Source organism: Pteropus alecto, unplaced genomic scaffold (assembly GCF_000325575.1).
Source record: "Pteropus alecto unplaced genomic scaffold, ASM32557v1 scaffold134, whole genome shotgun sequence".
Classification (NCBI taxonomy): domain Eukaryota; kingdom Metazoa; phylum Chordata; class Mammalia; order Chiroptera; family Pteropodidae; genus Pteropus; species Pteropus alecto.
This window is the reverse complement of record NW_006436283.1, coordinates 13,181,203-13,202,773: the sequence shown is the minus strand read 5'-3', so window position 1 is coordinate 13,202,773 and position 21,571 is coordinate 13,181,203. Positions and strand designations below refer to the sequence as shown.

At 46.9% G+C, this 21,571-nt stretch overlaps 1 protein-coding gene across 1 annotated transcript in view; it reads right to left on the bottom strand.

Annotated features, from left to right (window-relative positions):
* MARCH10 (membrane associated ring-CH-type finger 10) overlaps nucleotides 1-21,571 on the bottom strand; it is a 76,751-nt gene that overhangs the window by 9,459 nt on the left and 45,721 nt on the right. The window contains exons 5-9 of the mRNA XM_006912330.2: nucleotides 19,793-19,975; nucleotides 13,623-15,042; nucleotides 11,136-11,302; nucleotides 8,650-8,759; nucleotides 269-382 (exon numbers count right to left, since the gene is read on the bottom strand). Coding sequence (XP_006912392.1) covers nucleotides 269-382; nucleotides 8,650-8,759; nucleotides 11,136-11,302; nucleotides 13,623-15,042; nucleotides 19,793-19,975 — 1,994 coding nt within the window. The remainder of the gene's footprint in view (nucleotides 1-268; nucleotides 383-8,649; nucleotides 8,760-11,135; nucleotides 11,303-13,622; nucleotides 15,043-19,792; nucleotides 19,976-21,571) is intronic.

Genomic DNA, 21,571 nt, shown 5'->3' with positions numbered 1-21,571 from the left:
AAAATATCTCTAGAGACTCACTCACCTCTAGGACCATTAATGACCATTGCATGACTACTCATGCTTAATAGTAAGCAATTATGTGATTACCACTTACTTTTCAGCCGGAGGACCACTGTGCATACACTTAGCAGCCACTCTGAGTCCTAATAATGACAGTGCCATATCCCACCAAGTGACCGCAAGGCTCTCAACAGATTTCACATCTCATAACACTGCAAGGTTTCTGGGCCTGCTGCCGGATGGTCCGGGTCAGAGCCAGACTTACCCTCTCTCTCACAGCCCGGTTGTAGTTGATTCTCATGAGTTCTGCAAACCTCTGCTCATAGAGGTGAAGCAGCAGCACCAGGTATAAGCCTGAATTCATCAGCTCATTTTGTGCCTGAATTTGGAAAAGAAAGTTCTTAAGTTCATCTATAAAATATTCAGGATCTAAATCATGGGGCGAAGGGTAGCAAGGACAAGAAGTGACAAGAACTGGGACAAGAGCCCGAGAGCAGAGGGGACCCAGGCGCAGGCTGGGCGGCCACCCGGAAATTCTTTGCTGCTTAGTGGAGGATGCCCCAGGAAAGCGCCACGCTCCAGGCTCAATCCTACCCCATGAACATTCACTGAGAAGTTACACGTTAAAGCCTAGAGCTGGGTGTTGTGGGGAGCATGGGCAAAAGGTCTCAGCATCCTGCTGGGGCCCCATCATCTGATGGAGGAGAGAGAGCCGCACTCATAAACAGCTCCAGTCCTAGCTAGGTACGTCAAGCGCTACGAAGGGCAGAAAGACACTGGCTGAGTATGACATAGGGCAAGGCTTCTTTGATGGTCCTTAAAGGATGGGAGGGACTTTGGTAGGTGGCCATGAGGGGTGTTAAGGGCCTTTCAGACAGAGACACGAAATGCCAGCAAAAGCAAAGGGGTGGAGCCAGTGCGCGTGTATTGGGCAAAATTCCCTTCTCGCTGGCATGTCCGGAGATTATGGGGAGGGTGTTCGTTTTGGATTAAAAACAAAAAAAAAAAAAATTGGGCTGAGGAGGTGATGAAGTGGGACCGTATTAGGTAGAAGTGAGGAGTTTGAATGTTGGGCTGTGTATAATATGCAGCTACTGACCTCTGAGCAGAGATTACTTGCATTTTAGCTAAGCAAAGTTTTCTGTGGGAGAATCTGGGACACAGATGCCGCGGGGGCATCTCCCTTTAAGAATGAACTTAATAATAGTCTCACGTAAGGCCCGCCCCCAGGCTGGGCTATTACCATTCAACCCCCAGAGAGCGTGTGCCTGGCAGGGCCGCAGATGGCACTGTGAACCTCAGGGCCTTTGCGCGTGATCTTCCTTGTTTGCTCTGTTGGCTTGTTTTTGTGCCTCTGTTTTGAATGTCTCTCTCCCCGCTTTCTACCAGGCCACGTCCACAACTTCTTTTACTGCTGTCACGTCACCTCCTAACAATCATCCCAATCTTTCCTGTACTCCCTGACTCCTAAGCATTTGTTTTTATTTTGGATACTGCATCTTGCGCTTGTTAGTGTGTTCTTGCCTTTTCTCGGTGGGTGGGTTGTGTTTTATTTTCCCTCACTGGTGCTTAAACGTAGGGAAGTACGTGGGGGAGGATCTGGCCGTCTGGCTGACCATGGCTCCTCTGTCCTCAGCTCCTTTGGAGGTCTGTGCTGCAAGACCTCACCCTGTGGATGTTTCATTGACCTTCAATAAATTAGTGGCATTAGCAAGACTCCTCCCCTCCACCACTTTAATCCCCAGTCTGTCCTCATGCCACCTCCCCATGGGTGGGGACCTTGGGAATGAGCCAGCCTGTGCTCAGGAAGGCCTGGGGGTGGGGGGGACCAAGATCCTCGGCAGAGGGCACAGCCCTTTACATCACCCTTGGGAAACATCCGAACTGTGACAGTTTTCCCAGGATAATTGAAGCTTGGACATGACACACAATGACCACCTCAGTGCCTCTTCCTTCCTCCCGCAGCGGTCCAAGCCACTTTACGGGCTCATGTCCCTGTTCCCATTCCATCAAGGGCAGCTTAGGAAGCTGGCACAGAACACACCCCGTCCAGGACCTAACAGCTGCCAGAAAAGGTGACAAATTGAGCAAGGATGGATGTGCAATTCTTTCTGAATCACGGCCAACTCTGCATTGTGGTGACCTCTGGCCCCAAGGTCACTGCTCGAGCCCCCCACCCCCACCCCGGCCGCCACCTCCCTACACACCCATCTTTAAAGGCTCTCATCAATTGTCCTTAGCAGTTAACATAGTATTTTTAGTCTTTAGTCATGTTTTCTGCGCTCTTCTGACTTTGGTCTGGAGCAGGCAGTGAGGAAGTTGCTTGTTTTCACTTTATTCTATTTTAACTGCCTCCTCCCACCTTCCCCATGGGTTGGTGCCCCCTTTATGGTCTGTTTCGCAAGCCACCTCCTTCGGGAAGCCTTCCTAACCTACCCTTTAGCTCTTCCACACAAACCAAGCCTCCTCCCCTGTTTGCTTTTCTCAGCCCTGGCTAACTCCTGCGAGCTGCCGATGGTTTTTTCTCCTGCACCCTCTTCGCCAGTAAGCCTTTTATGCTTTGAGACTCTTGGATATATAATGGCATATCAATCAGCTAGAAAATGGCTTGGAACTATCAGGTTTGTCAAAGCATTCAGGGAAATCATTTACTTTTTATGACTCAATAAGGCCCAGAGGCATGCAGATGGGAAAATATTCGCTAATGTTTTCTGCAGATAATTTGAAAAGTCACTTCTAGCAGATTGTGTCTCTTCTCTGGCCTGTGGGAGGGAACCTGTCACATGGCGTCATAAATCTTGCTGGCCGTGCTCCTTTATGTGGCCCTTTGCAGAGCTTGTGATGCTCGACAAAGAGGTCGGGCCAGCCAATCAGAGCAGGCATTGCACAGAGTCGATCCTTTATCTTCTGAGCCACAAGTGGGAGGGATTAGTTATCAAAAAAGAGTTCCATGGTGTTTGTTCGGCAAGGGCAAAACAAGCTAGGTTTCGAGACGTTATTTATTGGGCTTCTCCTGACTCACCCCTTCCCGACCCAGTAGCATTGCATTTTGATACCCACATGCAATGCGTGTGGGGGGTGGGGGGCGGGGGTGGTGCAGAAGCATGTGGAGCAGTGACCAGAGCTCTGGAGCACTCAGCCCTCCTGCCAGATGTTTTTCTTTTCTCCTGCCCTCCCCCACCTCCTCATTTTCTTAATATTCATTTTGACCAAGAGGTTTGGTACCGATGGATAGTCTCCATTAATCTGCTCAAAGAAGCAGGCAGCCTGGCAGAATGTTCTTTGATCAAGTCTTCAAATATGTTCAAGAGATGCTCCCAAGTGTGAGGGTGATTAGGGGACTGCGTGTGTCCGAGGACATCTGCCCGTTGTTGAGATGGAGCGAGGCCAGGCCTGTGCTTCAGAGCAATGACAGCCGGAGCCCCGCTGAGTCCCTCCTGTGCTGCGGGACCAAGACCACAGAGCATATCTCCATCACGCAGTGGGCGTGGGCCCTGGAATGGGCAGTCTGGGGCCGTTGAGTGCTATGACTTTGAGCCAAGAGTCTTAATTGTATATGGCCAAAGTGACTCCGTTTGTAAAAGGGGAGATGGCACCTCTGTTCTGCCTGTTTCCCAAAGGCATTATGACGAAATGAGGAATACTAGTGGATGTGGTATTTCGCAAAACAAGAATGTCCTATATTTTTGAGAGCTGAGAATTAAAGATAAAATTCAGGGCAAGGACCACACGTGTCCTGTTTGCTCCTGTGCTCCTAGTGCCTAGCCCAGTGCCTGGTACACAGTGTGTGCTCAATAAACATGTACAGATTACAGAATGAGAAAAAAATGCATAATTTTGGACCAGACAGTGGCCCGTTCAACCATGACCCTAGTGGCTTTGACTTTTACATGCATCAGATTTATGGAGAGAACCCTTTAAAACACAGTTGCTGGGCACCACCTCCCCAATCTCCCCCAGTTTCTGGTTCAGTGAGTCTGGGGTGGGGCCTAAGAATGTGCATTTCTAACATGTTCCCAGGTGATGCTGATGCTACTGGCCTGGAGACCACCCATTTTTTGAGAGCCACTGCTCTAACCTAGGCTCAACAGGTGTTGGCCAATGAGCCTGCGGACCTGCCCTGGCTGGAAGGAAGGAGAAACGAACATTTTCCGTCGGAGAGAGTACTCTCCAATTTGCCACAATTGCCACCACTCCCTATCGGTGACACTTGGAAGATTACGATCATTCGTTAACCTGCCTGGCCTCTACGGCATTTGAGCGTACTATCTGTGATCCAAACGCTGCTTAAACCCGTTTCCTCCTGGCCCCTTTTGGAGCCTGGAATGTTACATGGAACCCTACATGTCACTACCCAGGAGTTCTTCCTTCCCCTCAAAGACCGAGGCCCCCCAGGCAGAATCAAGCACGAGCCTACTTCCAGGTTACGGTGGACACGTGTGGGAGGCAACGAGGGCTTGCCTCGCAGGCGGCACCATCAGAGGGAAGGGCCGCGGGTGTGCAGGCCTGTTGGGCTCAGTTTCCAGGCGTCTTTGAATAAGATGAGAAAGGTTGCTGAACTGCCTGCCACACACCCTGACGGGCCTACGGGGGGCGGGGGACCACCAGATGCCAGCATCCCAAAGTGCTCAGTCCAGGTCCCGGGTCCCACGGCTGCATTCGCCTCCTGGGGCCTTTCTCCAGACAGCCTAGAGGAGTTTCTAATCTAGCCACTCAAAGCCTGGTCACAAGCCTTGACTCTACGGACTCTCTCTTGTTCTGAGACGTCTCTCCATCGAGAGGCCTTCTCTGGTCCTGAGAGCCAGCCAGACCCCTCTGCAGCTGTTCCCACAGCCGCCAGTGCGTCCCTTGTTCTGGCTGGCCCTTCGGTTTTCGCCACTGGGGTGGTGGCTATGTTAGTCGTGGGCACCGTAGCATCTCCATCTGTGTTTGATGTACGGTAGGCGCTCAGTAAGTGTTTTAAAAGTTCAAACTTTTATGGTATGCGTATTTTGCCACACTTAACAAAAATTAATACCTTGGTGCCATTCCAGACCAGTTAAATCAGAATCTCTGGGGCATCAGCATTTTAATAGGAGAGAAAAAAAAGGCATGTGGCTAAATGTTAATATAATTAGGGAACATTTTCGTGTTTCTATGATTTTTATAATTAAAGAAAAGCAGAATAAAAATCTCAATGGGGAAAATGCATGAGAAAATAAGTTAGTTAGATAGTTGAGGCCAAATGAGAGCCACACTGAGCTAAAGCCCATTCTAGGCGTCTTCCAGTTTGTCCCTCACATCGTATATGTCTATATTTGGCACCAGCTACCCCATCTCAATGAAAGAGCCTGTTTTCCGGGAGTTAACAGCACTGCGGGCTGACTCAGAGGGCACAGAGGCCCCGACTGTGGCAGTCGGGCGTGGGGCTGGGCCACAGGAGCATAGGTGCCCACATGGACTCCAGGGCCACGCCTAGGGGCCTCCCCAGGGAGCTCGGATTACGTCTTCCATATCTTTGTGGTAAAGAACAGGTACTTCAGTCTGGATCCAGGCAGAGTTCCCGAACTTGTCTAAGTCCTGCTTCCCTAGTGTCTCAAGTAGAACTCAGACGTTTAGCAAACAGACACCATTAAATTCACAACGGGCCATCGGAACCGTCAGAACTGCTGTAAAAGTGAGACCTCAACTGCTTTTTCCATCAGCAGATAAATAGCGTGCGTTGGTTCTCGGGACTGGCTCTCCCACCGGGGTGGGTCTGATAGTCTGGTCTCTACCTGTGATTATAATGAAGGGCATTTTCAAAAGACTTGGGCCTGTTGAGCTCTTACTGAAACTAATTTCAACTCTTTTCTGCTTCCAAGTGGAGTAATTACCATGCTGGATAGTTTCCGTTTTCCCTTCCATCCTCTTCCCAGCCTGCTCTGAGGCTGATCTCAGTGGATTGCACTAACTAGGCTCCCTTGTCCCCTGGCTTCCCATTGGGTTTGGCCAGAGGGGGGCCCTGGCAGGAGGCCCTGGCGGGAGACCGGAGGCAGGGAGGGGAGAGAGGCTGGGTAATTATTGCCCTTGTTCCCTCTCTGCCGGGCAGTGGTGTGGCAGTGACTGTTTCCCTCTGCCGAAGGGCACAGGCTGTCGATGACTCTCTCCTATAGCCACAGCCCTCTTGATCTCAGTAGCTGCCCCCTCTTGTCACGGGCGGCCTCAGATGCTTAGTCATTCCTTGTTGATTTCTTTCGCTGCCCACAGTTTTTGCTCTTCATTCAGCTCCCATCGCTCACCCCTTGTGAGTGTGCCATCCTCTTTTTCCTGCCCAGACTCTGGCTGACACAATTACTTCCACAGTTCTTTTTAGAATGTGCTTGTAGCCAGTTATCCCAGCTGATAGGATTCAGTGAAGCCAAGGATATGGGTGTGACCCTTGCGTGGGCCACTTGGCTGGCTTCGGGGATGGACTCCAGCTTGGTCCTGGTACACTTGGCTTTCTCCCTGGAGTGCCAAAGACGCCAGGAGTTTCTGTGGCTCTAACATGGCGGTTCTCACTGAGAGCCTGCTCGGCACAGGCACTGTATCAGGTGATGTACTCGGGACTTTTCCGACACCCGACCCTGCGAGGTAGGAATGATCATCTCCTGCTTCCTACCGATGAGAGAACTGAGATCAGAGAGTTGATACAGTTTCCCCAAGGTCATCCAGCAACTTTGGGGAAGGGAACAAGCTTTAGGTTCACATCTGAGTCAAAGCTGGTGTGCTTTTTGGAGGGCTGGGCTGCCTCTGGCTTCATAAGTGCAAATGTTTTAGTACAACTAGAAAAATTTGCTGTTAGCGAGTCAAATTCTCCAAACACCACCGATAAACTAGCAGTATTTGGTGGTGGCAGCAGCAGCTCGGCAGAGGGAGGATGATGTGGAAATGCTTGGGCCAAAAGGGGTATTTACTGGACGAGGCGTTCCCCTGGGCTGCCCAGTGTTTGTCGTGTCTGCAGACCATCCTGGCAGTATTCCAGGTGCCTAGCCTCGTCTGGACACGTCCTTCTCAGGAAGTCTGACAGGCCGTGCTTCCTGAAATAATCTGTTCTTCGAGATGACCACATGGAACCTGCCCGCACTCCGGCTGGCACCCTGACCTCAGGCACTCAGGGGGCCTGGTTCCTTTCATTATTTTAACTCCAGCATCCTCGGGGGCCAAGAATATGAGTTGCTTCTGTTTCTCATCTCAGATCTCGGTGCCTGGGGTTCATGAGGGAGTCAAGACCCTCAAAGTGCATGGACTCAAAATACTGAACTTATTTCTCAGGAAATTCTTTCTTCCTCCCGTCCATGTCCTGATGCCCGTCCTCTGCAATGCTGCTGTGGCATTATGTCCGTGATACCAAACTTACTAGTTGTGCTGTTCAAAGCCCCATTCTTATCAAGATTTTGTTCTTCGGTCTAGCGGCCTTAGGGTTTTTTTAAAAAAAATAATTATGGAATTGCCCAGACTCACATGTACCATTTGGACTCAGCTGTGCTATTTACAAAAAACAAAACAAAACAAAACAAAAAAAGTCCTGGATACAGGCTAACTATCTGAGAGCTGAAGTGACTTCTCCTCTGAAGGGTGACATTTTAGTTGTTAACAATGATTTTATAGTTTTAAAATTACATGCTTTACGGTTGTGATTATTAATCATTTTTTCCTAATCACATTGTAAGAGAGGTCAGTCTTAAATTATAATGGTAATGTGGGCTGTTTTCATTTGATAAATATTTATAGACTGCTTATTATGTACAAGGCACCTTCTAGATCAGCACCACCCAATAGAAATACGATGTGAGCCACATAGGCAAGCCGCACATGTAATTTGAAAATTCCAAGTAGCCACGTTAAAGAAGTAAAAAGAAAAACTGGTGAAGTTAATTTTAGCAATCTATTTTATTCAACCCAATATATCCAAAATATTATCACGACACATAATTAATATAAATTTATTTACGTGATCCTTTACATTCTTTTGGTACTGAGTCTTTGCAATTTGGTGTGATTGGAAGTAGCGGCCTGTTCATGAGCCACATGTGGCTTGTGGCTTCCATATTGTGCAGTGCAGTTCTAAATAGAGATTGTTTACCTGAGAATTGGGCAATTAACTATTATCCTGGGCATAAATCACCTTCCCACCTAAGGTTAACTAACTCCTTCACTGTATTAGAAACGCGATCCAAATACCCCAGGAGAGTTAATTCACTAGGTGTTAAAAAGCACACAGTAGGTGCTTACTACATGTTTATCACCCTTGAGTTGAGCAGTTCCTTATTATCCCAGAGTACCTGATCTATAAATTGTGGACCACTTCCTTCGAGACCCTGATTTTTTTTTTCTCTTGTTGCTACTAAAGTTAAATTACTTTAGCGAATTTGAGCTCAGAGCTTGCCAGGCTTTTCCTATTTCTGTGTGTCCAGTCAGCTACTGCAGCTTCCTACTTTTGTCCCTGACAGCAGTGGGCCCTCAACCCTGGGTGGCCAAGACTTTCCAACCCTCCAGTGGTCCAGTCTAGTAACAGATCTTCTCAAAGAAGTGAGCCAAATGGACACTCCCAACTCAATGCCGCACACAGGCCTTCTGCATTCCTTAGATTACCTCTAACCGACTTGAGCCTGTGGAGGCAAAGTAGGTGTGAGCATCTCTTACCCGTGACTGCTGGTGCTTCCTGTAGAACTCGGTCATGTTAAAATCATCCAGGTCGACCAGCAGGCCTTGTTTACACATCTCACAGGTCTTCACAGCGCCTAGATCGGCTCCTTTAATTAAAGAATTCTTTGTTACATATAACCCCAGGTCTTTGTGTGTTGACGCTTGGGTCTTTTTTGTGTTGACATTTTGAGAGCAAACTTGTGTGTGTTATGAATTCTGAGTTTCAGCGACCTTCTTTTTAAAGTAAGCCATCTTCTGTAGAAAATGACCTTGAATCTGAAATCGGAAAAATTTCCTTTGTAATCATTTTCATTGTTATGCAAGCTTCATGGAAGTAAAATTCCCATGACTTTTAAATTTTTAAATAACAGGTCTTGCTTTCAGTTTAAATATAAACGTACTGTTCCATAAAGTTGGATTCGCTACATGGAGGTGGAGAGTCTATAGCACAGGTGTTTGCAAAATAAAAGTAAATATTGGGCCTCTGTTTTTGCTGTGTTTTTCTTACAGACCTAATGCAGGTCCAAGTGAATAAATTAGTGAGGACCAAATTGATGGCAAAAGCTATCCTCAAGCTATGGCTTAAAAAATCTGCCTTTAATCCCATGCAGGTGACTTCCCACCTGAGAAAGGTGAGGGAGCTGGGGGGCGTGGTGTGGGCACTAGCTCAGCAGTCTCTAGGGCCAGCGCCTGAGCCTGAGCTCAGCTGCATTTGGGAAAAGAAACATGAGAGGGCGTCCTCTCTTTCTCTGTGTGTGTGTGTGTGTGTGTGTGTGTGTGTGTGTGTGTGTGTGTGTGTGTATGTGTGTTTAAATGTGAATTCTAGATCAGCATTTTTTTTTCTTTGCTTATCTTAGTCCTAATATAAAAATGGAAGATGCCGGCTTGTGGCTGTTCTGTCTGGGAAAAATTCTGCCACACGTTTGCCCCTCATGTAGTTGTTGCATTTTGGCTAATGATGTGCTGGTGTGTATTTTATGCATTAGAAAATAGAGGACAAATTAGTTACCTGCATTTATTTGGTAAAGATAGGGTTTGTGCAGTCTTAGAGGCCAGTTCTACTTTTCCCGACTGGAGATATAGAGAGATAGTAAATAATAGAGAATTTCAAAGGACAAAGATGAACAGTAATCCCTTGTCTGCATTTTGTTTGCTTGATTTTTTTTTTTTAGATTATCGTTCTGTAATGTTTTAGGTTGCTGAGGGTCCCATGTGTCTTTCCATCTAACCCCGCTCAACACACCCACAATACCGCTGACATGGACACACATTTAGCAGCACATTCATCGCGATTTCACGAGTGATTTTTTTTTCTGCGCTAATTTGGCCCAAATTTCTAGTAAGATAAAACATTGTATGGCAGAGTCATAAGCTGCCGAAACCCATTTGTCTCTTTGCTCTCTGAAGGACCGAGTCTGCTGCATGCAATGTGGAGATGCACGCGAGCAGCGTGGGCAGTGGGCCTACTTTCCTTGTGCTCAGGAGGATGCACATATGGTCAAAGGGCCTCGGGGAGGAGACGGTTAATGTAATCATCCTCTGTGCTCATTCCTCCATTAAATGGTGTTCTCTCAATAGTGGAGAGGTGGAGGGGGCACAGCCATGCCCCATGGGGACAGAGTTAAAGCTCATGGGTCTCACAGCCTGCCTGGAAGGATGGTCACCAGGGAGGAGAGAAATAGGACCTGGCTATGGGGTGAAAAGTTTCAGAGCGGTGTGCCTGAGAGACATAGCGACTGTTTCCTAACCCAGTTGTTCTTTACATTAGTGTTCGATGTTTTTATTCTTATTTTCTGTCGTTGTTCAAGTTGCTCTCATTCCTAAAACCGTGTTTTAAAGAAAACCTCCTGTTCTCTGCCAAGAAAACCATAGCTCACCTATTAGGGGCCGTATTTAGGTTACAACCTCCCCAGGGAGTTGAGAAGGGGCTTCACACCCAGTGATAAGCACTATTAAAGACAAAGCTGACAAAACTAGCACATGGAAATTTTTGTCCAATATGGTTCTAGACAATTCGATCAGTAGTTCTTTCCGACCCCTACTGCAAAGAGGCAGCTTTGCTCGGTTTCTTCAGTGACACCCTCCCTCCCCCAACAAATAAAAGGAAGCAGAACTCTTCCAGGCATCCACTAGCTGGCATGGTGGCCGTAGTGGTGCTTCCTGAGGTTCAACCGCTGACCCATTTCTAGTTCCCTCCCCCGGGGAGGCAAGCTCAGCACCCCTGCTCAGGCCTCAAGCAGGGGTAGAGTTCAATAGCACATGGTCCAAGATTCTTCTCTCAGACTTGAAAAAAGTTTCGTTTCCCTCCCACGATTTAAGGACAGCACTTAGCCCCGCCCCTCCTCATCTGTCATATCTGCGGGGGCTGCAAGTGAGGGCACTGGCTCGTGGAGGGGCGGGAGGTGCTGTCCAGGCTGAGTCTCGCCCTGAGGTGCCTCCTATCATATGGGTCGCCAGTTTGCTGCTCTTCCTTCCCCTCCTACCTGAAGTTATTTTCACTTTCAGCCACTTTTTCAGGCACTCTTGATGGACAAACTGCAGGCTTCCCACACAGCCACAAGGCTCCAGGAGGGGGTTGGTTGGGGAACCCCCGGCTATCTGACAGATCCGACACATGTCTCCCTCCTCCTCGGAGTCCTCCTCCAGGAGACTAAATGGAAAACAAGCCCTGTGAGCAGGAGTCGACACCTTTGCAATTTCCACAAATACCGGTTCCTAGGGTGTTAACATAACAGAGGAAAGGGAAGGGAATAACATGCCCCCACGCCTGCCCCAATGCCAGGGCTCCAGGCCCCTCCACTGCTCCCTGTGATCCTACTGATGATTCTTCCAGATCTGGCTACTGATGGTAGATGCACGAATTCTTGTATCAGGCTCCTTGGCAGATGCTGACATGGCGTGCAGGCCAGGAGAACTGGCACTGGTACCCTAAGTCTAGAGGCGCGGGAAAGGGCTGCCGAGGCGGAACCCCCTCTCCCTGCTGTGAAGAAGCTGGCGATGTGGCATGTTGGTGAGCGCATGAGGTTTGTGGTCAGGGGACCTGGGTTTGAGGCTCGCCTCTATGGCTCCAAAGCTTGACTTTGGACAAGCTTCCCAGGTCTCTGTTTCCTCATCCGTAAAGCCATGGTGACAATGATACTACTACTGCTACCTGCTTCACAGGGTGATGGGCAGACTGGATGCGAGGCTGATGGCGAACCTGTTCTGTAAACTGTAAAGTGCATCCGGTATTACGGGCAAAGCATTTGCACTGAGAGACCACTCAACGGATGTTGGTTGGGATGAATGGTGAACCAATGAACCTGGACATGAGCCCACCAATAACACGACACTTGCTCACAGATTATGCCAACATTCCAGAATCTGGGTTTGGTTTGGTTTCTAATTCTCTAGAGTGTACATATGTCATATACTTATTTGTAGATATTAAAGTAACTAACCGAGGGAAAATTTTTTTTTAGAGCGTAAGTGGCATTGAGAAATGGGCTTGAAATATTAAAAGTAAGGCATATTATAAAATATAAGCCAATGTTCACTCAATATTGCATTTATCTGCAAAGATAAAAGACTGGAAACAGTTTTTTTAACAGTGCTTATCTCTGGATTATAGGGTTACAGATGATTTTTCTTTTTAAGTTTATATTTTTAATATTTCCTAAAATGAATATTTGTGAAATAAGAAAAGCATAAGATTAATTACAGAAAAAAGAGAGCGTCAGATAAACAAAGTACACAAATAATAGCTGTTTAATGCATTACCGGGCTTAGAAGTAGTTACATTATTAAAAAGAATCATTTTTAGTGCAAAGGCAGCACTTTGGGACTGTGGACAGTCAGACTCCTGACAGGTGGGTCTGAAGCTGCATTTTTGGGTAGGGAAGAGTGGGCAGGGTGGGGCCTTTGGGCTCTTAACCAGGGCTTGGTCTTCTGGTAGCCTGTTTAATATGAGGAAATAAAGGTAGGGCTAACTAGAAAGTTGCTTCATTTCTGCAGTTGGATAGACAGCATTTAGGAGGACGTGTGCACTCTATGTTCTATTTTTTCTCCTTTTTTTCCCTTGCAATTCTAATTCATTGCCATGGAATTTCCCCACTTACAAATGAATATCTGTAGGATAATTAATGGCCTAAGTGAGCCATACTAACCTACACAAAGGGAGCTCTAATTCAAAGAATCGATTTCCAGATCTGTAAGCCAAGATCAGGGCTTGGTAACGCCTATCGTAAATGAAACGGTAGAATTCTGACAGGATGTTTAATGATGGCTTTTAAAAGCATCAAATTTCATAGTTGTGAAATATCCCAATATCACCTCATAAGAAATGAAAGATCAAAGAAAAGGGTAATTTTAAAAAGATCTTATTCCTCTCTCTCATGCATAAGACAGACAGAAAATGGAAGCAGTGGTTACCCCAGCCCAGGCCTTCGGAGACCTGAGGTCATTATGGTAACGTAACCACCAGGGACCGGCCTTTTAGTCTGGAAGATTTAAATTCTTGAACGGTTGGTCGGATTTGCACTAAGTCCCATGAGGGAGAGCTGGTGAACTTCAAGTGCCAAATGGCTCATTCTCTGGGGAGATAGCGACCTTTTCATTAAAAAACAACAACAACAACAAAAAAAACTGGTTCCTAATTGTCAGCAAGTAATGCTAGCCCTATGACGTGGTCAGAAAACTTTATATCTAGCAAACTTGCCTTTCTTAAAGTTACGATATTCATAGGAAAAACACTTTGGGGATACTGAAGAAACTGAGCTGCAATACCAAACTTTTCTTTATAGATACATGTATTTCAAGAGCAACAAAATAGATGATTTTCTCAATAGAAGCAGTCATTAAAATGTCAAGAAAGGACCTGCCTACGATTTAAAATTCTCACGACCCTCTAATGAAAGCACTGCTTATTTCAGCATTGGAAAAAAGTGAATAAATAATATGTGCATTTACATAAAATTATGAGAATTCCTCACCTTTCTTGCAATTTCTTGAGCTTCTCGGGGTCTGCCTTGATTTTAGTGGTTTCTTTCTCATCTGTGAAACCAGAGATGGCCATTCTGTTCCCACTGCCATTGCGATACGGGAACTCGGACACCGCCAAGAAAGTAAAAGGGATATTTTGTTGTAGGGACCCAGGGACATGCAAGTGGCCTTGTAAGTTCGTTCTGGACGGAGAGGAGCTGGGAGACTCCACCACGGACACGCTGCTTTGAGGATTTAGCAAGACGTCTTCCGTACGGAACGGATCCCCCTGAGATTGGCTTGTTAAAGTAATGGCTTCTGCTCTCCTAACGTCAAATTCCTGTGCACTGTTTACTGGAAGATAACTGTGGTGTTCAGCACTGGCAAATGGATTTCTATTTCTAATGGGGGACAGCGGTCGACGAACGTTAAACCTTGAGTTTCCGTCTAAATCTGAACTGTGAACTAAAGTCGATGCCATCGACAAGTCCACTGGAATGTCATCTCTCGGGTCAGAATGCACCAATGATTCAGGAGTGTTATAAGATGAGTTCATTGATGCTCTTGGAGCAGCTGTCGGTCTACCAGAAAGGAAATAATCAAGAGAAGTACTAGAACTGTTTAAATAGGTTTGCCAGTCTCTTTCATAATCATGGGTACCAGGCTTATCATCCATAGAGGTACAATCGCTAAATACATTTTCAGAGTCGAGGTCATCATCTAGAATAGGTTCAGTTTTGGTGTCCCATGAACAAAAGGTCTTTTCCTCGTTTTCATTGTCACTGCTGTCATCCTCTTTAGCAGAACCCCCATCAGGCAGTCTGTGGTCTTGGAACATCCTTTGTCCAACAGAAGGCGGCTTTGTCCCTGGCTCCATTGCATTGCTTTTTAGTGGGCCATGACTGCACTCACTTCTTAAAAAATCAGCTCTGCACTTTTCAGGATTGTCTTCAAAATTTTTATTTTTGGCCTGAGTGGCCGATGTCCCAAGAAATCGACTTCTCCTATGATTGGAAGGAGAACGGGGTGGGTGCATACCGGCCAGCAAAAGTTCTTCCTCGATGTGGGTCTCCTCTTCAGTGTCATCATTTTCCCCTTCAGGGTTTAATGATAAAATGGAATAAAAATCTTCATCTCTGAACCTAAATGGCACCCTTTTTGACCCTTCCACAGGCGTGGTGGTGGCGAGTGGCGACCCCACGGACTTGCTCATCACCTGAGGACTGTTGGTTCTCTGGAAGGCCTGGGATAGGGCTGGACGTGGCTCATTCTGTGAAAACCTACTCGGGTCTACCTTTCTGGCTCTCTCGGGGGTATTCTTGGTCATTGTCATGAGCTGCGAGGATGGGACTAAGTTTCTTCTCTCTAGCGTTGGCCTCTTCAGCTTAGTGTCACGTGCCCACATGGGGCTTTCTTGTTGAACTACTGGATCTGCATGAGAAAAGACAAATTCATCATTCTACTGTAGGTGCTCAGGGATGAAAGTCCTCTTCACACCGAGGGTGAGAGTCCCTTAAGGCAACAAACAAATCTTAGAGAAGAAAATATGTGTGGTCAGAACGGCCAGAAGTACAAGGAAAGTGGCTTCGTTTTACTGCTTCTGGATCCTCGTCTGTATGCTGATTGAGCTCAGGCTGGTTCTGGGGAAATGGGAGATCTAGATCCTTTCTGCAGAAGTTTTGGGGAGGCTGTCTAGCCCCAGGTCAGTCAGGGCCGATTCTGGAAAAATCTCCCAAATGATGGTTTTTATTCCAGTATCTACTGGAAAAGAAAACCAACACTCCAGGAATGACTTCTACGAAAGCACCAGAACTTTCTCATCTGAATTCATTCAACCTAATTCACGATGCCCCTGCTTCACACACCGGCTTTACGAAATCTTAAGAAAAGTACAGTTTACCTCAGCAGATTGGGAGGAAATCTCTAGAAGCTGATGCCCAGTGAAACTGATGATCTGTGATTACATCCGCTACTTCGTGCAAATAAAAATGGTTAAGTCTCTCATGAAATCATTATCCCTTCTTTGTCGCTAGCCCCTAGTCAATTTGTAACCTCTGACTATAATATAATCTCCCCCACCCTGTGAGGATCTAAATCTAAAGTATGAGGAGATGTAGAGCGAGAGGAGAGAGGCAAAGTGCCCAGGTGGGCAGGGATTTCTACTGGTGAACCACTCGCTACCCTGCGTTACACCTTAAGAAACTCGCTGGACTTCCAATTTCCTTATGGAAATGGGAATCCATTTAATTCACTGCCGTGTGTGTGTTGTTGAGGGTTTTTTACCCTCTTGATGTGGCGAGGACACTGAAAGCTCTTCCCTGATCCCACTTACCTTTGTTCCCGCCTGACATCAGCCTTCCCCGCCCCGCTCCCCTCGCTGCTGCCTTGCAGGGTCTGATAGGCACTGCTGACCTTATCATTTGGGTTCTAAAGTAGGGTGGACAGGACCCTACAGGTTCGGGAAGGCCTGTATGATAACAGCTAAGGCAGGTGAAATGCAAATCCTCCAAGCGTCTGGCTCAGCCAAGGCCAAGTCAATACTGACTCATTCTAATTGAGGCCTCCCAGGGGAGCAGCAGCTCGAGTCTCTAACGTCCTAACCTCCTAACATTCCTCTTAATATTTCTTAAGCCTCTTACATTGTGAACTGCATGGGACACTCGGCGACTCAGTGTGAATCTTTACTCCCCGGCTTTTCTAGAACTTATTTACACTCTCCTATCAGGCCCTTCCTGGGTTTTATCAGCAATTCCAGGATGCTGTGAGCATCTGGCTATGTATGTGTAGGAGTGGAGCCGGTGCGGCCACGCAGACTGGGCTGAGTGCTGGAATCTGAATCTTCTGGTCGTTCCGTGAACACACAGAACTTGCTAGAGGGTGGCAGCTGCCTGCTCTGCCCACCCTGAACCAATTCAGTTCGGCCTTTGGGAGACATCTAACGGGCAAAAGAATTAGCTAGGGCAGCTTCTGAAAAACAAACTGGAAACCAACAGGAACCATAAGCTTGTTTCACGGAAGCCACAGAGCTGTCACCTGGTGGCACTGACCTCTGGATCTGGAGCAGGAGAAGTCACAGGCTAAGTGCTGCACTGCCACTCCTGTGGATCCTGAAACACCCCAGGGAATGCATCTCCACCCTTCCTTGTCACCGTAACTGCCTTTCTTTTCAAATATTCAATCAGTGATCCCCTGGTGTGTGTGTGTGTGTATGTGTGTGTGTGTGTGTGTGTTTCCCCTAAAGGTGGCAGACTGTGCCATTCTATATTTATGCTATTTTAACCCTATTTCTTGTGTCTATCAAATAGGGAGCAGATTTCAAAGCTCTAGGCCCAGGAATAAACACCCAGTTTGGAATGCCAGGGATATGCTATTCATAGAGCAGCCCCACAGATGCTGCAGACGCCTCTCTGAGGCTCTGCATGGGCTCCAGCTGTGAATAGAGTGCCTGCCGTTTCCAGCAGTTCAACGAGGAGCAGCTGAGTGTTCTAGCAACTGATATGAAACCAGGAAAAGCATCCGTCCGCCCCAAGACTGTGCCATGACTTTGGTCTAGACTTCTTCCTGCACTTGGCCGATAGATACCTACATTCCGACTGCCATATACTTTCCATTGTGTTCCTCTGGTTATAAAAGTAGTCAGTGTTCATCGTAGAAAATTTGGGAAAATACAGAAGATGAAGAACAAAGAAATACCACCCGTAATCCAAAACTCGAAAAGATGACCATTGCTACTGTTCTGGAATTCAGTCAATGCCTTTAGGTGGCGCTCCCATGTGCTGGTTTACCCCTGGCCCTGCAGCCTTTGTTACGATTTCTCCTGCCCTACCCGCCTGTTCCCCAAAGGCATTTGGGGCTCTCATCTGGAAATACTGTTTTAAGAAACAACATGGAGATATTTGGGTGTCTGCAATTTTTATTTTTGCATTATCACCTGCCATTAATTATTCTTTCAGAATATATTAATTCTAGTGCAAAGGTAAATTCTATAAATGTATCATAATTTGTTTCACTTTTCTCCTATTGTTGGGTATGCAGTTTGTTTCGAGATTTTTGCTGCCACAAATTACACGGTGATGAATGTCCCTGCTCACGTATCTCTGACTGTCATCTCAGAATAGATCCACAGGAAGTAAAATTGCAAAGTCAAAAGGTACAAACTTTCTAAAGACTTAGACACATGTTGCCAAATTCCGGTTTGTATCAAGTTACCATACAGGTAGGAAATGAAAGCATCTCTCATAACCGTGTCACCAGCAATGCATGTCAAGGGCTTGACATAGCATGTGACACAACAGTGCCCAGGACATGTTAGTTATTAGTTTCACTACCAGTATTATTATTTTTAAAATTTTAGCCAATTTGGTAGGCCAAATTTATCTCATGTAAATTTACATTTCTTCCTTAGTGAGGCTGCACTTTTAATGTGTAAGAAATATTTATTATGTTTATTAGCTACTGGTATCTAATGTTTATTATAAGCTACCTGCATCTTTTTTATGAAACTGTCTGCTATGCCTCTTTCCTATTTTTCTAGTAGGTATTCATGTTTTTCTTATTGATTTGTAAGAGCTTCCTATATATTACCTCTTTGTTATATTTGCTTCAAATTTCTGATACAATTCGAACGTCTGGCTCCTACTCCAGTTTATGCAAACCACTTTAGAATGTGAGAAAAAATTAAAGGGAGACTAGCAGGGAAATAATTAGGGGAAGATAAGGAGCCCTGAGTATAACAGAAAGTTGGGACAAATTCTCAAGTGAATCTTGGGATAATGGAAAGTGTCTTCTGGGTGCAGGTGGAGGATGTATGAGCCTCAGGGGTCCAGGTGCATTTCATACATGGGGAACCTCACCTTTCAAACAATATTCACAAGTTCATGGAGGGCCATTGGGAAGTGGCAGGAGAGAAACAATAGTTTACTGTCCATTATAGCCAGGTACTGGTCGGAATATTATTTCCTTTACTTATTATAGCAATGCAATGGGGTAGCTTTTATTATCTTTATTTTAAGAGAACTGTAACCCACAGTGGCTACTTGACCACCCAAGGCTCCACACCACTAGGAGGAAGAAGAGCTGGAATTAGAAGTGAGGTCTGCCCTTTCCAGCAGACCTAAGGTAGAGCCGAGGCAGTGATGCCAGTGCTGAGAAGCGGCTGCAAATACAGGTGAAGCTTCCCTTGCTTGCCAGCCCTCCACTCACCTCCTGCTGGGCAGCCCAGTTCCTAATAGGCCAAGGACCAGTACTGGTTCACAGCCAGGGGGTTGGAGACCCCCGCCTTAGATCACTGGAGGCCTGGGGACATCTAGTTGCGATAGGTTCACATATGCTCTAATTGTCTCTAATTCCAAGCCATCCAAATAATATCTTCTATATTTACATGTGTCCACCAGAGTCTATATCATATTTTAAAATAAAGACTACTGTGTTCAGTGGGTAGCGAGGAAGAATGATGCTCAGTGGTTTCCTTTAAAAGAAGAATGGGTCCATGGCAAGTGTGGCTTCCCTGAGTCCCACGAGGGTCCCTTAGGTCTTGTCCTTCTGCCACCACAGGAGAGGGCAACATGGATAGCAGAGCAGCATGGCTTAGGCCCTTAGGATGGATGCTCAGGACTGAAAGAGGAGGTGTCCGTTACACCGGCATTTTGAAATACAGCATGTATTCATTTTGATGTTATTTCTTACACATTAAGATCTTGACCCCTTGGATCAGAGCAGAGACCTCTGTGGGAGGTGAGCAGTCCGCCACGCACAGACACCCATCCTCATCTCCTGGGAGGCGGGTGAAAATTGTGGCCAAGCGAGACATTCCCAGAGCAGTAGACTACTTCTCCACCTCCCACCTTTCCCTAAATCCCACCACCCACCACCCAAATGCCCTCTCTGGAAGCCTAATAGCGGGCACCCACACAAAACCACGCACAGTCACGCTTGTGGAATAATGACGGAGAAAAACAGAAAATAAACTCCTCCCCGCCTTGCCTTTCCCCACCAGCCTCCCTTGGAGAAGGAAACTAGATCCAATGGTTTGCTTTTAAAACCTGTTAAGCTCCATTTTAAGATACATTTTCCTTCACAGAAAAGCGTGAGGCTTTAAAAACCCTATAAAATTGATCAGGTTACAGCACAAGTCAGTTCTCCTCTCTGAGGACCAAGGAGCATGAACCACACTGGTCCTTACCTGCTCCCCTGAGGGCCGGTGCCCTCACTGGCAGCTGCAATTTCTGTCTGCTTCTGTCCCCAGACGCTCTTGGGCTCTGCACGTCTGGGCTAGATGCTGTTGGACTCTCCAGATCTGGGCTGACGGTCAGTCTCCCCAGGTTTGGCCTCCTCTTCCTTGACAAAATCTGTGATGCCTGGGCTGCTGAAAGGTGCAAAATCTTTTCAATAATTAATTTTTTACAAGAAAACATCTTCCGTATGAAGAATACTCAAAGGGCCTGCAAAAGGGAAGGCAGTCGAGAGAATGGACTGAGGAGGTCAGAGAAGGGTTGGATTTGAAACCTGTGTGACCTTAAAGCCACGTGGGCCTGGGCAAATCACCTCTCAAAGCCTCAGTTTCCCCACCTGTTACATGGAAATAATAATACCTACTTTACAAAGCTGTTATAACTGTTAATGAGCACCCGTGCTGCCTGCAACGCAGAGTCTGTAGGGGCCTTTTGCTGAGAAGTTTCTAGCTTCCAACTCATTGATGTTGGGGTGGGCCTGCTGGTACCACTATCAAGAACATTCTATAGTTGGGACATACAGAGGCCCTGCTCCTTACATGTCACCAAGTTTGAATCACAGCCTGTTTCGTACCTGCATTTTCATATCCTCAGGTTGTTTATTAGCAGCTAACATGGCCTCCCAACAGAGTCCCAAAGCGTCTGGGGACCATATACCTTTTTTCTCGCCTTTGCACTGCCCGCCACTGTGATAGGGTGACACACTCGTAGGAAGTCGGTAGCTGGAGTGCTAACATGGATTGGATTCCCAATGGGTTTTTTTTTTTTTTTTAATTCACATTTTAAATTAGGTTACTTTTGGCATGAATCATCTCAGGTTCTTTCTTCACAGGTATAACACATCAGTGCACGTGAGTTTGGGGAAGAGTTTTGGTGTTTTCCATGCATCTCTACAAGTTCTTGAGTTCACAAGCAGTTAAAATTGTGAATATCTGGACTAAACCCTTCCAAGAGGATTTTCCTGGCTCATCCCCTTTTGGACAGTTCAGAGATTCCACAAATAGCCGTAGCCAGCAGGCAACAAGGGTAGAGCTGGGAAGGGTCCCTGAGTTGTGTGCGAGAGAGCAGCCCTGGCACGTGAAGACAATTGGATTTATGGTCCAGAGTGTAAGTTGTGGTTGAGTGAATAGTTTTCATCCAGATTCGGGAAAGGAATGAAGTTCTCCTTGGCAGCCCCCGAAGCCTAGTTTAATGGGACGACTATATAGATACTACCTCCTTTGCCTGACAGGGCCCAGGAGGGGGAAGGCAGAGGGTGCTGTGCCCCAAGACAGAGAACTTACTAGAAGAGGGGAGCTGATGGTGGTGTTGGTTCTGGCTTAGGGCAAGCTGATGGAGCCCAGAGAAGCTGTGGGCGTGACCAGGAAGGAGAGGAGAGTTCTCTAGAAAACAAGAATATAGTCTTTGGAGGGTGGAGGGTGGTGATTAAACACGGTTTCACTGACCAAGAGGAGGAGGGATCAGGCTTAACACCGAGGGGGCTGCTTTCCTCCAGACCCGCGGCTTCTCCTTGAGGCCTCCTCCCTCTCCAGCTCTCAGAAGTCAACAACTGCCTCCTGCTTCTCACCTGACTGACAGGGAAGGAAGCATCGGGATTCTTATTTACCGAGGAAGAAACAGAGGGCAGACCAGGGAAGGGGCAGGCTTCGGGCTCATGCCCTGTCCCATGCATATTTGAGACCTGGCCCAAAGGTCCTGGTCACAAGCATTTCACTTTGATCCCCAGCAGG